The sequence below is a fragment of the Scomber japonicus genome, chromosome 10 (assembly GCF_027409825.1).
Source record: "Scomber japonicus isolate fScoJap1 chromosome 10, fScoJap1.pri, whole genome shotgun sequence".
Classification (NCBI taxonomy): domain Eukaryota; kingdom Metazoa; phylum Chordata; class Actinopteri; order Scombriformes; family Scombridae; genus Scomber; species Scomber japonicus.
The window spans coordinates 6,290,261-6,306,411 of NC_070587.1; the positions used below are offsets into that span (position 1 = coordinate 6,290,261).

Consider the following 16,151-nt stretch of genomic DNA (forward strand, 5'->3'; position numbering starts at 1 on the left):
GACTGAAAACAGAGATAAGGAATTGGACTTATATTCACCAGGTGGACAGAAACACAACTCCAAATGAATGATAATCAATCATCTTGTCAGTGAAGATTAGTTGAAATCACTGAAGAAATGCAGAAATACAAGCCCTTGTTACTGCATCCAGTTCAGTGCTCCCTCCACCCCACATAAAAATATGTATTCACATCAGAAGCAGTTTGGTTAGCAACATATCTTATCTGAGAACTTTGAGTCATTTTGACATGTATACAGGAACATTATGTGTAAGTGTCCTCATTATGGCAGTATGAGTCAGGAAATGACATTACATGCCACATGTGATGCACAAAGACAATTAAGATGATGGAAAGGCACTCATTACAGTGCAGTCACTGTAAGAGCAGTGCCCAAGATAGGTCTGAGCAATCATACAGCTGTTTTATTCATTGGTGGAGGAAGTATAGAGATCGTTTACTCAAGTATGTCACAGTGAAAAAATATTCAATTACAAGTCCCGCATTTATAATGTTCCTGTATTAAAATTACACAAATATTATCAGCTGGGTGTACTTAAAGTATCAAAACTGAACTCATTAGGCAGCAGACTCATTTCAGTGTTATATTAAATATTATATAGCCTAATTGGATGATTGTTACTAGTGCATCAACATGCAAGCAGAATTTTAATGTTGTAGCTGGTGAAGGTGCAGCTAATTTTAAACTTAGATAACATTGAGTAGTTTAATCTGTAATCATTTTATAAACTGACCATATGTTTTGAATTAAAATTGGAATTAAGTAAAAAATACAACATTTCTTTCTGAGAACAATTATAAAGAAGCATCCTAAAACTGTACCTCAGTATTGTACTTGACTGCTGTACTATATGTACATCCCACTACTGGTGTTATTTGTCACACAACACTTAAAGCAATGACTTGCAACTGAGCCAGATAAATCATGTGTTTTGACTTGTTAAAGGGAAATAAAGAGGTCAGAGTGTTAAGTTGCCTATCATAGCTAAAATGCACACACTTTCCGGCCCTCTCTGCCTGTGACAGATGGCATCATTAAGGAAATATGAACAGAAAAAAATTCCAATATGTACTTAGAGTCTGGGTGTTTTGCTTTGCGGCCACCTTTTTAATGTAGCATACAACTGCATGAAATGCATGAAATCTTATTGATTGAATGAAAAAGAGCTGGCTTCCACTCCACTCTCGCATCCCAAGCAAGCAGCACTTACAAATTGTGATCTATGGTGAGTAAAACTCCTCACATTGGCGAGCTGCCCTTTCATTTATCACGGTTAGCATAATCACTGTTTATCTGTTTCGCATCATGGCTCCAACCTGCGCAGCAGTCACATTTAGTGGCATTAAGTGAACATGTGGAATTCACTGTGCTCAGGAATATCACCTCTAACACCATCCCCTGTGGACCTTAGCCGTAATGTATTCAGAATCACATTGATCACTGCAAGGTTATCACAATATTTCAAGTATAAAATGGACAAGACATGAAGGAAAAGAATTTAAACTCAACCGGGTTAAACGTTTATTATCTGCAAGGTAACTTATTTAAATGCTACTAAGGATAATACATTTAGGCAAGTTTAGGGGTTTGGATGATGAGCCAAACAAGGTGTGAGGAAAAACCTGGAGGGAGTTAATGATAGAAAGGCATCCATAGGAGCTGTATAGTTGTGATTAGATCTCACCACTTGGCAGATGAGTAATTCATCTGCTCCTAATGTGCTGCAGCTGCAGTCTAATGAGAGAAGCCCAGAGAGCAGACCTGGCCACCAGCTTCCCATGACTCTGCAGTTATCAGTCACCTCAGATGTGTGGTGGGGCAGCAACGCAGACAGAGACAGAGTTCTTGTATCTTACATGTGGGATTAATGGCTGAAGTCGATACATCATATCCAAATGGATCGACAGCCTACAGATATTGTTAAGTCCACTGGCAAAATTTGTCTGAATGTCAGACATGGACATAATATCCTCACCAACACTCATTGAAACACACTTACCTGTGCAGATACTCAAAACCACCACAAATTATGACTGAAAAAATGATAATCACCTGGTACTAGGCTCAATTCAAACTAATTACAAGCTTTAAAGAGGAAACTTTTATTTCAGAACTGCATTTTATTGTAAAATTATGCAGTAATTCATCCACACAGATGTTTGATACACAGCTGTTAATGTCTGCCTTCAAGTAAAGAAAGATCATGTTTATTGTGTTTGCAATAAGATTAAATTTTAACAACCTTGCAGATGCCGTACTCACAATTTTGTAAGAGGGAATTTTCTGACAGCTCCCCGATCAAAAGTTGTGATGGATGCTGATGTTTTTAAAAATGCAAATGAATTCACCATTTCTGAAAAGGCAACCATTTTTGTTATCAGTCCCATAGCAACAAGGTTCTCATGACTTAAATCACTTGAATGCCAAACACAGTGTGTACAGTACTTCCCATGTCAAGTATACAACACCACGAGTTCTCCATTTGAAGGAAACAGAAAACAAATGAATGTAGCCATAATAACATGGAGTGCTTAAACTCAGACTGCCACTCTGAGTGTATGTGTCTGGCATTCATGATTAGGGTTATTGGTCTTGACATGTGTTTTGAATGTTAGAAAAACTCTTACAACTGCAACACTACTAGAGACAATTGTCCACGCATTAATATGCAGCATATAAAAAACACATATTTATTTTTCTTGGAACATTTTAAAACTGCCCTTTCTGTCTATGCAAATGCATCTTTACATAACAAGTGCTCTATAGCATCCTCATTGTTATGCTAAGAGGGCTGGATTCATATTTGAAGGAAATCATGAGTAACAAAGGGAGTGGATGGGTGAGACTGCTGGGTGGGAATGGCAGAGTAGGCAGCTAGCAACAGTGCAGAGCTGGTCGTTCCTGTGCAGCTTTGCCCTCCAAGAAGCTTCTCATCCGATACAGAGCTGGGCATAAGAACCAGCAGCCTAGTCAGGAGAAGCCCTAATAAGGAAAGGCCTTATGAATTATTGATTGTGATGCCCCCCCCTGCAGCCCCTTTAAGATACAGATTCCCTTTAAATCCAATAGGCTTTGCTGGGCTCTCAGTTGTGGCTCTCTGAGCACAGCAGCTCTCCAAGAGAAAGGGAGCAATGGATGTTCCGGAAAGAGAAACCAATTAGAGGCGGCATGGTGTCCTCTACCCTCCCTGTTCTCCCCACGCTGCTATCCCATGATCCTTTAACTCCTTTCCATTGGTCGGAGTCAAATCTTTCCCCAAGCATTGCCCCCCTAATGTTCAGCTGCCATTCTTGATTGGAGGGCCAGGCCCTTCTTTCTATTTTCTGTGGTCCACCGCCCAGACCTCCAACGGTCAGTCCCAACTGACAGCTCGCTAGTCTGTGGTGAGACCACATTGTTTGTTATAGACATAAAAAAATAAAATAAAATAAAAAACCACATCTCTCGAGATCGCTAACCACCCAGTCAAATGCACTAACAAGCAGGGGTTGCGGGTTTTCCGTGGGATTAGACAATCAGTGTATTCCCCGGTCTCATTGTGCATTCTGGAAACACGTCAGTCACCATTCAAGGACAGACCAGGCTGTGTGCTTAAGATGCAGGGACTACATGTATGAAATCACCACACTAATGGTAATTCATGGATATTGACAAGTAGGCACTCTCTCTTGTTTGATGGTTATTTGCAATTTAGTGCAGTCTGAAGACCGACTGCTGCATTCTCTGCAAAATTTCCAACAAGATATTTATAATTTACAAACCATAGAAATATCAAGTGATCTCTCGCTGTAAGTCAATTAATAAAAGCTATAATGTAGCTGCATTTGTATATTTACAGTAGATTACTCAACCAGATGTAGTTTTATTCATTTCCTAAGTCAAATGACCCCATGCCTCCATTTCCAAGAGCCCACTTCATTAACCAGGGGTGAAATGATATCTGCTGAACAGAGCGCCATGAATGAGATGGACCTGCACTGTACAATATTTTATTCAAATATTTTACTCCCTTTAGACTATTGTAATGAAATTCACACAAAAAAACATAAAACTTTTAGTCTCCTGGCTATTTGACTTGCATTTACCAAAGAAAAAAAAAAGTAGGATTTTTTTTCCAGTTTTTTTCTGCTATACCTATTTGAACAGAATCCAGAAAAATCCCAAATGAAGGCTTGAATTCGGTATGGGTTATGGAATTCGCTGTCTGTCCACACAAATGTGAGTGCAAGGAGATCTGGTATTCATGTGCTTGCTCACCTCGAGGCTAGTTCTTCACTTATATATGACTGTGTATAGTATCCATTCCACAGCTCGCCATGCGAATCTCTGTCTCTCCCTCGCTCATCCAGGCAGGTCATAGGGGCTGCCAGATAAGCAGGGCTATATTGAAATATTCAACAGCAGTCAGAGACCAGACCAGGGTGTTAATGCTCGGTGTCTTGGTGTGCAGGATGGAGAGGAGGATGAGGATGAGGATGAGGGTGAAGGAAGAGGAGGATGAGGGAAGAAGAAAATGAAGAAAACTAGGGGTGGAGGGTGGGGTGGGGGGGGTGTGATGGCAAGCCCGACTAATCATCTCTCTGAAGCCTAACATTTTCCACTATGCATCCTTGTTAGTTTCCTGACATCCAGAGCCCTCTCCTGGCCAGATGGATTCCCTGTTTGCTGTTTTACTGCCCTCACCACTCATTCATCAGATCTGCTCCAGCAGACCCCTATACCACTGCCCTGTCATTACAGATCAGTACAGCTGATTGTTATCACAGGGCTCCCTCAACACTATAAAGCAGTATTGTGGGAGCTAACGTGACTGAGTTGGTGAGAGTGTATTTTCCAGCCTTACATGATGATCTTTTTTTGGGGCTTTTAAGGTTAAGGAAAAATGGCAGGCATCCACTCAAACCACTGTAGACTAAAACATGATTTCTGTTAGACACAGGTGCGCTTTCTGTGAAAGAAATGAAAAATGTCACCAAAACACAAAATATGAAACTATAGAAAATATACAGTGATCAAATCATACCTCCAAATAAGTGTTTTCTTCATATGTGATTCATTTTGTAATCACCCTCAAAACATTTATTCAGGAAGAGCACATAATCACCCTGCTCTTTTACCAACTGGAACATGGTGTATGGCTTATCCGGTGAATAATGTCCTTACATCCGACAATCCATCGTCAAAGTCAGATAGTGAGGATGAAGGGGGACAAGAGGAAAGAGATGTTAAGGTTAGAACATTGGTGTTTTTGGACATCAGTGACTTTGCTTATTGCAATTGACCTCATGAAGTACACTTTTGCGATTAAAATCACTCGGAAAAACTATTTTGAGGTTGTATCCTGCAAGTTTTTTTCTCTCCACAGCCTGAAGACATTTACACAGCTCTATTAGGGAGTATTTCAGGGATTTTTTGCAGCAAAAATGCACCTTAATATCTTTGCTATTCAAAGAACAGGGCTTGTTTAGTCCCTTTGTGGAGAAAAGTCTTAATACTGTCATTTATTTTTTATTGAATTGGGATTTATGTTCCTTGGGTAGTACAGCCTGGCATGCATCACACACAATTTAAATATTATTTTGAGGAGTTTTGCTTATATGCCTAATATATGCAATCACATGTAATACGATTAATAATTTTACATCTGACCTAAAATACAAATCAGCAGGCACGAATGTGCTACGTTGTGTTCATCATGACTACACTAACCTCAAGTAGTATTAACTAGTATCATCAACTTGCATTTGCACTAGTTTTGATTTTGTCTTTTCTGTTTAAACATGTTTCATGAATTATTTCTTCACAGGTGGAAAATCTCTGAATATATGTTCCACAGCACCTATATAGTGCTTTTAACTTGAGGGCAGAACAAAGCCATTTACAATGCCTCTCACCCATGCACACACATATCCAGTGCATGCTGAGATAGACCCCAACACCCTGTGACACTCAACAGGATATGCGGGCATAGAAAATGGATGTAAGGATGAGTGCTTTTCCAGTACTACATGCCAATTTGTCAAATGAAAATATTCACTATTAATTTCAACAATATTGCAATGGAAACCAGCAACTATGATATTTAGATTTTCTGGTACTTTCACTCAAATTACATCATTTGCAACTCTCTCACTCAGGCAACACATCCCTCTTTCTAAAAGTATGGAACATTCCATGTTTGTTGCTTTTTTGAAGTCCTCCTTTCACCATCGACGTTGTCAGTGAGCCCAGCAGTGTGCATTAGACATTAAAAGCTCCCTATATCTAAAATAGGCCTCTGAGCATTAGAAGGAGCTGTGCTGCTTTTAACTTGCTCTGGAAAATGGGAGCTTATGCTCCCTGAGTCCTTTGTTTCCTGATGGTTCCAACCCTACACTGCATCAGCTCTGAGGAGCGCAGGACTTCAGAGGACCCTCTTGAAGCCATAACATCAACCATGCAGAGAGTAACACAGAAAGTGTTACAAAAGTGTCCTGGGAATTTGACTGTTTTCAGGATAATAAGTAGAAAGAGCTTGTGTTAACTTAGGAAAAAGTCACTTGAGAAACCCACCACATGTCACCTCTCCTGCCTGTTGTATAAGACCACTGAATGAAAATCTTAGATCAACTAGCTGTGGGGAGGGTCATGGACAGCCTAATTATGTTCAATGCCCTTTGATGCCCCTTTTTAAAGCATAATTTGTAACTGCTGTTATTTGGAGACAGGTTGAAGATGAACTGCAGAAGATGACTGACCCGTTGTGCAAAGAAAAGTCAGACGTGAGAAAAATAATTAGCTAAACAAATCTCAGTTGCGTCGCTGCTTCATATTGTGCTGTTGTTCCTATCAAAAACACGGGACAGAAATATATAAATATATCAAATTAACTTAAAGGGAAACTTCAATATTTTTCAACCTTTCAGCCCTATTTTCCCATCTTTTTGTGCCTAAATGACTAATGGGGGCAATAATTTTGGTAACTGGTCCAATATTGGGCAAGAGCACTGCAGCCTGCAGCTGCAAAATGGGCTGCAATGTAATCTGATGGGGCAATTGCACACTATCAATGTACGTCCACTAAACTTTTTTTTTTTTGCCACTTACAGGTTCAAATTGTTATTACTAGTTTCTGACAACATTATGGAAAAGACCATACAGATAAATAAAACATTTTTCTATACCTTTTGCTTGATCTGATCTGTTTGTTATTGTGTCTTAGTCTTGTTCAAGGAGAAGTCTTCCTCTGAGACACAAAAGTTGAGTTGTTGTCAAAATCAGCTGAATATTCAGCTGGAGAGAGGAGTGCCAGTTTGTTGTGTTAGAGTACAGTAAGTGTAGCCTAGTCTTATCTAAAAGGTTTTGGAAGTCATGGCTAAATATTTAGCTGAACAACTCAACTCTCGTGAGATTTCAGAGCAAGACTTCTCCTTGAGCAAGATTTGGTTATACACAATAAGAAACAGACTGGATCAAGCGAAGGGCAATGAAAACATTTTGTGTCTCTGTGGATGTCCGTTGCCCTGAAATCACCCCATCAAATTATATGGTAGCCCATTTTGCAGTTGCCAGCTGCCAACTACAGTTTCCCTTTAAGGTTGAGTGTCCATATAGCATTTCTTTCTAAGCGCCAGCATCTTTTTCTCAATTGTTCTCAATGAGAACATACTGTATTGCATGCAGCCACATGTGAATACAGAAAAAGCGCTGCACCCAGTGTCTTTTTTCAGAGTGATCTGCCTTTTTTGTGTGACTGTTTGTTGTTGAAAGGCTCAGAACTTTTCTGGTGTCTTCCCTGTTACTCATTTTCAGACAACCAATCACATATTGGATGGGGTGGGTCTTGTCACCCTGGTAACCAAGAAAATGAAGGAGAAGCTTGTTCTGGCCGTGTCTGTATCCTGAGCGTTATATGTTTGACAGAAACTATCATGACAAAGACAGAAAAGCCCATTTGTAGGAGCAGATTGGCCAGACACTTAATGTTTCAGGTGTGTTGTCATAGAAATTGTCAAGATATTGTTGTCATAGAAACAAAATCCACATGCAGTTTTTTTTTTCTCATACTATACAAAGGCTTCATCCCAGCGCTCCCCAGCACCCTTCCAGTGCTTTTCTGTGAGAGAAAAAATGCTACATGGACACACGCCCTAAGAAAACCCCACATATACTCCCTGGATGTGCCCACCTGGAAGATAAATTATGTATGCTGCTTGAGGAGGATGCTTCTCAGTCCCTCTTCTGGAGGTCTGCTGAGCCCACAACTCAAGGATACTCATAGTCTGGGAGAAAGATGTGACGGGGTCAAAGGGTTAGGAGCATGGGGGGACTATGATGACTGTCAAACTGAGGGGAAGACACACTAGGCCTAGCTCTGCACTCAGCTAGCAGCCATGGTCTGTTGACTGAAGTGTTTTGCTCCTTCTCCCGTGTCTACAGCAAAGTGCAAACAGGTCAGATTGACATTGACCATGCAACGTATTCTGGAGCAAATACCATAATATCACAGAGGATAATGTGTGAAGGCTTCTAAAACAGCAGTGACTTGTCTATCCTTACAGCTATGTTTCTGATTATCAATAATACTTAACATTATTTGAGATGTTTGGAGCAGGACTGATTAATGACTGGACGCCTGTTAATGACAGGGTTAATAGTGCATACAGAAGGAGACTTCAGGAAGTCTCACCCAGAGTGTGCACTGTGTGATTGTGTATGTGTGTGTACTTGAACACACTGTTGGTTTACCAGATATAAACTCAGTAGCCGTCCTTCTGTGAACAATAATGGACAGAAAGGCCACTGCACCAAATGGAGAGCAATAACGTAAGTGCATTCAGCTGTCCCCAGGTGCTCTGTGGACAACAGCACATGTGAACTACTCTTTCTGACTCAAATATCTAATCAGATGGTCAAGGACATTGCTGACACTGTTTCCCTGCATGTAACCATGAAAAGACTAGATGAAATACAAAAACTAGTATTATTTAATAATGTGTGCGATGCTACATAAAAATATTGTGTAAAGTGCGATATCTGTATCTGTTGTACCATATCTCTCTGGTTTACTATCTTGAAATGCTGTTGTTCTCTTTATAAGCATTGATTTATATGACATTTATCATTTTTGATAAGCAAAACTGTCTTCCTAGAAGCTGTGCAGGAGATGAAAAAAGAAACAAATAGTCAGAGATGAGCAATGCTTACAACAATCTGTTCAGATTGCATCAACTGTTATTATGTGATGACTGCATTCTTACTCTAACATGCTTATATTTGGTTAGTTCTATCTCTGACAAAGATCAGCTTAAGATTCAATTTACAAATAAAAATAACTCTACAATTAAGGTAGAAAGTAAAACATGCAAAAAGAAATTCATTGCATGATTGTTATGAGCCAGACAGCATCCATTGTACTGAAGATTCACAATACTGACTCATAGTTCTTGATTTTTAGTTAGAGGACAATATCAGCCAGACATTGTTTTGATTGTGCCATTTTAACCTGAGATTGTTCTCAGTTATAAAAAAAAACATTTCACACCAGAATAACTTTTGAAAATCTTTTGTCAATGTTTATCTGGGTTCATACATATGTGGCGTGTTAAGCTGGTAAGCTTTTGAAGGATTCATGCACTTAATGTACAAAGATTTTGCTTTTTCCTTTTCTTCACTTTCAAATACATCCATACACGTTTGAGCTTAAGCAGTGGATACAAACAACCAGTGGAACAACCTTAGCAACAAAGGCTATATACTGTAACAGTTAGCTGTTTGTGAGTATGTGCAAATGATCAGATACCAGTTTGATGGGGAAGTAGACGTAACATTGCAAATGGAGAATTCAAACCTGGGCTTTGAACTTGAAGGCGGCATTTTTACATACATTCACATCAAGTTTTGGAACTTTAACATGGACATCCCACATTATAAAAATGTATAAATGAAAAAAGAAATCACAAAAAACATGTTACATCCCCTTTATAGCTTACAGCAATCCAATCAAAAGAGTTTGCTTGACTTGAAGGCTTATCACATTTGCATGTATATATGTTGTTAATAAAAAAAAAGTTTCTATACCTTTTAAACATCTATTCAAGAAGCAATTTAAGAGGCAATTAAAGCTCACTACAGTTGACTAGATATGATTCTGTTTTTAAAAATAAAAGGAAGCAAATAAAGAATGAACAAACAAACATAACCTCTATTAACTTTTCATCAGCAGCAAATTGGTTGATTTGGTTCAAATAAAACAGTCATTTAGTTTGATTTAATCCATTCTATAAAAAAATCTTGAAAAGGTGCCTTTGCCATTTACTGTACTTTAATTATTATTATTATCATCTATTACTGTAAGGATATGAATCTCCAAAGCTGTGCATCATCATCAGGCCTTTCATAAACCGTAAAAATCTGTTTATTTTAATTATTTAATTATTTATTATTATTGAATCAGTACCTTTAATCAAGGAACATGTCAGGGACAGAACTCTCTATTATTATTAAAAATGTTACTGTATCTTTTTACCCAAATTATGTCTTTCTTATATCCTTTAAAAAAAACTAAGTGTAAACAAATGTAAAGTTAGCTGTTTGAAAATGTGAAAGACCAAAGATTTTTTTTAAATTAACAAATATACATTCTCCAACTCCAACGATTTATATTTAGCAACCAAACACAAATGCAAATCTTCAACCTTGTTTTGTCTAAGGACTCAGTGTCTAATTGATTGGATGCTTATGAACAGTTTGTACTCCTCTTCTTTTTTTAAAACTGATGGACACGTGTTCTTAAGAGAAAACTTTAAGGATGTGAAGGTGAAACTTTCCTTATTTCTGAATGGGAAACAGAGGTTGATATAAATTACCACAGCAACTGCTCATTAACACCATTGATGGGCTGATTAGCTGGTCATGAAGTCATTGTGCACATTGTGTGCATAGCAATCAGCTCCATATTTTTATCTGCAGCCGTCCTCATCCCACACGGATGCCAGGAAGGGGGAGAGGAGAGGAAGGAGGTTTGATCAACTTAATTAAAGCTTATTGTACATTCTGTGAGGTGGATTGGATCAGCACTGTATAGAATAGAAATTAATAGAAGACAATGATTAATGAAAGTGGGCCAACGTATAGCGTACAAACCAACCAAAAGTGTGTACAGGGCTATCAAACAGAGAAACAATCAAGTTTTCTCACTTCCAAGTTAAAAAATCGAAACATTAGTCGGGAAAGAATTGTCTGAATACACCCTGTTGGGTCAATGCAGCCATTAGCAGAGCTCACATTTCTACATAAAATCCCTGCTGTTCAGCCCATCAGCTTGTATATAACTATCATTAGTCTGTCAGTGGCAGCCTCAGAGCATGCAGCAATACTTGAAGCTATAAAGAGATTGAGAGGATTCGAATCCTTATTGACTCTATTATCTGCCTAATAAATGAGGTTATAAGCCAATATTTCCTTTGGGTATGAATGAAATCCTCTGGTTTTATATGCATAATGCTTTAGACTGCGACAGGCACCTGTGATAGGGGCCTTGGAAATCCAGGAAAATGACAACTGCAATTACTCTGTAAACCAAGAATTTACATCATTCAAAAGATGAAAAATGAGCAGGTTTAGGGAATGAAATAACGATTCATGTTCATATCCTCAAAGTGAGTATTCAAACAGAGGGAGGAATGACATTAGAGCAATGCCTCAGCATTGATAGGGGTGCTGAAACACCTTCAGACCTGTCATTACTGTTCCTCATGAAATGAGCATCAAAAGAACGGAAGATCCCCCACGGTGACATTTAGAAAGTTGCCATACCACAGCTTTGATATTTCAAACAGTTTGAGGTTTAAACATGCCGTCTTTGAAGATTCACAGTTTCTAGAGAATGTCAAAAATAATACAGGCACTTTGCAGAGGGGAGGATTTGCTTAAGTTTTATCAAACAGTTTTCTTGATGAATTCTGAAGCTGCCCAACATACAGTACAAGCTGCCACAAGCTGAAGGATAATGATTCAGTTTTCTTCTTGTAGCCTCTGTATGTATTTGTCAGACTATCACTGAAATACCAAACAGAGATGAAAATATGCACGCTGTAAGGTTGGCTGTCTTTTCTCATGCTGTAGATAAAATGCCTAACAGTGTAGTAGGAGATTCCTGAGATGACTGTGAGTAATTACAGTTTAAAATACAACAGTGAATGTGCTATTTTACATCAATGTTGCAATTTCATGTATATAGATTCCCTGCATAACACTTGTCAGAAATCTGTTGATGACATAAGGAAGTGTTGCATAAATATCTCTCCCAACATAGGCAGACTGACAGTTTCTAATTCTAAACATATTTTGTATTTTTGTCTAGGCCTTCTATGATTTTTACATATGTTGATTGGTGTAGAACTTTTACTCCCCTGTCAGAGCAAAGCATTTTTTGGTACTGTTGTGAGCAGCATGGAATGAGAGGCTGGAAGCAGCTCTCAACAGTGTCAAATCACTGTTGACATGCAATCAACTCAAAAGCAAAGGAGTAAAATACAGCTAGGGTCAAAAACAAGTTAACAGCAACCACACAGGTAAATAAATAAAAACTCAATAAATCATTAACATAGAGCTCTTTTACACATACAGATACTAACATATTCATTTTGAAACAGTTAGAAAACAGGAAACTTAAACTATTCAAACTACTCAATGCATCACTCGGCATGATGGGAAATGTGGGCCATCACTACAAAACATTAAAAATAACTGAAAGATTAATAGAAAGATTAATATGACAACAATGAAATTACAATACAATAATCAATCAATACAAACAATCAATACAAGACTGCCACAACCCATTCCCAGCAGACAATTAGATTGATTGTATTGTGATAAGAAACAAGACAATACAAAGTTAAGGATACCTTGTGAAGTTTCTGACCACTAGTAGCGCTATGGAGCAATGTTTTTTATGAAGTTCGTCTGTTCACGTGCACACAAGGATGCACGCCAGCAATGATTTACACACTCAAAGTAAAGCAGATAGCAACACTGCCGAACGTACACAGATGTAAACAGTGATTTAATTAATTCAACGAATCCACTTTGCATAGGTTTTATGAGGTTGGAAATGCAACATGGACCTGCAATGCCTTTAGGTGATAGATAGAGTAAAGAGTATAGAGTATAAGAAACAAGTTAAATGCTTAAAAAACATGTAAAAACACAACAAACAGAACAGACATACTGTATGATTGACAATTTACAGTAAAAAGTTCAAAATCCCTCTCAGTCTGCTGGAAAACTGCTTCAAAGAACTTTAGCGGTATAAAAAATGTACACTTGCTCAGAAGACTACTCTCTAAAAAGTTGAGCGCCTTTGCAAAATTTCTGCAAAAACTGCTAAGACTGAAGTAGTTGGTGAAGTAACTGGGAGCTTCAATTGAGCAGTGACTTACAACTTGATTATTCTTCTTTTTTTATTCCTTTTGTAAAATATTCTGTTTTAATACAAAGGGAGTTAGCCATCCTCGCTGTCCATGACAAGCGGCCCTGTTAAGATTGGTGCTCCTCCCCTCACCACCCCAAGCAGCCCAATAATGGTTTGTTATGGCCATGCCTGGAAAAGTGATGATACACCGCTTTGGCCATCCATGCTTACACACCGTTAAATAGGGATATCTCTTTTTTTTTCCTGAACACCTTGCACCACTGCTCTGTCCATCATAATAAGAGCTCTTGTATCACATCCCTGCCTGTGAGAGAGTAATCGGTGTGAAGCAGGGAATAACATATCACTTGGTATGCCTGGAAGCCCCTGCAAAGCCACAATCCTAATGAAATATTAATCTGCGGCTTCCCACTAATGATAATGCACTATCAAGCATGAGTTGGTCCAACTGAGGCAGGCAGCTCCCTGTCACACTTGTGTTATGACAGGATATCCCTGCTATTACAGCCCACAAATGAGATTTGAATCTGTGAATTACAAAATGGTTAAAGGGGTGGACCACTGCCTTTATTAATTCTTTACACCCCCTGATTTCCTCAGACAGTTGCACTATAGACCTTTCACCCAGTAGCTTGTTATATAGAGCATGTGCCAATTAAACTGAGAGGTTATACTGATGGCCTGTGGATTTCCTCTCTGTGTCTGTGCCTCTGACTTTTTTTTTTTTTTACATTTTAAATAAATCTACTTTTGAATGTCCACGTTTCCTATAAAGTATGCAGCTTCTGTGCAACACCACTGCCCCATCTAATGCTAATAATCACATTTCACATGTTTTAACCATATCCACCATCTTTCATGACTTTAAGGAAGTAGTCATGGTTCCTTAAAAAGTGCAAACTACAGAGCCCACATGGGGACATGGGGAGCAAAAACTTTTCTTTCCACAAGTTTCTGATGTGCAACTGTTCCCTGTCAACACAAGAGGGTCTCTGGTGCAGAAACTTAGGGGGAAACTTTTTTTTTAATGTAACCCTTACTGGTCATCGAGAAAATCCCAAACTTTTTGCATGTTGTTAGTCAGTTAGTAGAGTTCATTTCAGTGATCGGAGTACAACAGAAAACTACTGAGCATCCAAGATCACACATGTGATGTTGCTTAGCTGAATGAAATGTCCTTAAACAACAAACTAATGGCTTCAATATGATGAGATTACACAATTGCATTGGATGATGTTGATTTTGTGATATACATTTATTTTCAATGAATTCCGAAGAAATATTCCAACAATAGTGAAATACCACAAAAACATACTTCATCTGAATATTTGGTCATCACATACAGAAGCCTAAATATAACAGCTTTATGAAACCAGATTACCAACTTGCAGTAACACAGGTTTGTTCACATATTTGTTTTATTCAACAATATCCACACTATTTATGGAAACTATTTAGATGAGTGTCTTTATAGAAAGCAGAAGAATATTTAATACTCCATTGTCCTCAAAGCTCTTAAATTAACTGTACCATGCTGAAGTGACAATTCAGTACAGTACAGCACTGCACCTGTATCTTGATATTTTACACATGGAGCTAAACACAGAGGTATCAACCCACACAGCATGTGCTTTTGAAATGCAAGAGATCAAATCTACGGAGAAGTTATACTGATTGACATGCGAGTTCAAAAGAAGCATTTTATCACTTAGCTTCAAAAGGGAATGTGTGGCACTATCCTACATTGAGGCAACACATGTCTCTTTTAACTTAATTTCAGTCTGGTGAGGCAGGAAACATTTTAGTGTAAAATAATAAGCCACCTTCTATCAATTCTGTGGGAGATGCTATCAGGGCCATCGTAATGAAACTGGAGATCTAATCCAGGGAGAAACTCTGTTGTCAACAGTGATTTAAAACTCACAGCAGAGGCACCTCGCTGAGACAAATCCTCTTAGCCATTAAAGATGAGACTGAAACGCTGTTCCCTCCACAAGAGATGACAAACAGAGTTTCGCATGTCATCTTTGAATAGTCTCAACCTTGCTTGTGTGGGTGAATTAGTAGTGAGCACCATGGAAAAGCTGCATCAAAAGCAGATGGTTGTTTCCTTGTCTGTTGAAAGGCTGAATGTTGCCTCCAGTGCAGAGTCACTGCAGTACTGCTGGTGCTGAGGTCAGGAGGTCAAGGACGAGACGAAGATGGAGCCAGAGAAAAATGACTTCTTACATTCCCTGACAAGCCACATCCTAAGTGCAATTTTCAATTACAGCTGTAGAGTGTTTGTGTGTGTGCTGTGCATCTGTGTTTATGTTTGTTTGAGTCTCTGTCACTGTGTACAGCGTACGTGTATTAGTGTGCATTTCCAGTAGAGGCAACCAGCAGGATCCTGGCATGGGGACTCCTGCCCATCAGGACTTGACGAAGTGAACAGATGGACCTCTCTGAGGTGTGCTCTCAGCTCGGAGTCCCCTGCTTCAAGCCTGCCACTTCAACACCCCCTCACTCCCACCCTCACCCCTCTGTCCACTTCATCCACCAGTGCCAGCTGTGCACAACCTCCGCAATTTCATCAAAGCAAATGGTCATTCTTTTATGGTAAAGCCACAGTTTGTGATCTCTTGAGAATCTGCTTTTCTTCATACCCATGGCCTCCTGTTATGGTAATACAATATGCAGCAATAAATACTGAGTGGATCATCTGAGTAATATA

The 16,151-nt window shown here is 38.8% G+C and overlaps 1 protein-coding gene across 1 annotated transcript in view; it reads left to right on the forward strand.

Annotated features, from left to right (window-relative positions):
- Window positions 1-6,379: 6,379 nt before the first annotated feature.
- The window catches only part of LOC128366227 (endoribonuclease ZC3H12A), a 63,258-nt gene continuing 53,486 nt past the window's right edge, over window positions 6,380-16,151 (forward strand). The window contains exons 1-3 of the mRNA XM_053326910.1: window positions 6,380-6,466; window positions 6,729-6,782; window positions 7,813-7,896. Coding sequence (XP_053182885.1) covers window positions 6,380-6,466; window positions 6,729-6,782; window positions 7,813-7,896 — 225 coding nt within the window. The remainder of the gene's footprint in view (window positions 6,467-6,728; window positions 6,783-7,812; window positions 7,897-16,151) is intronic.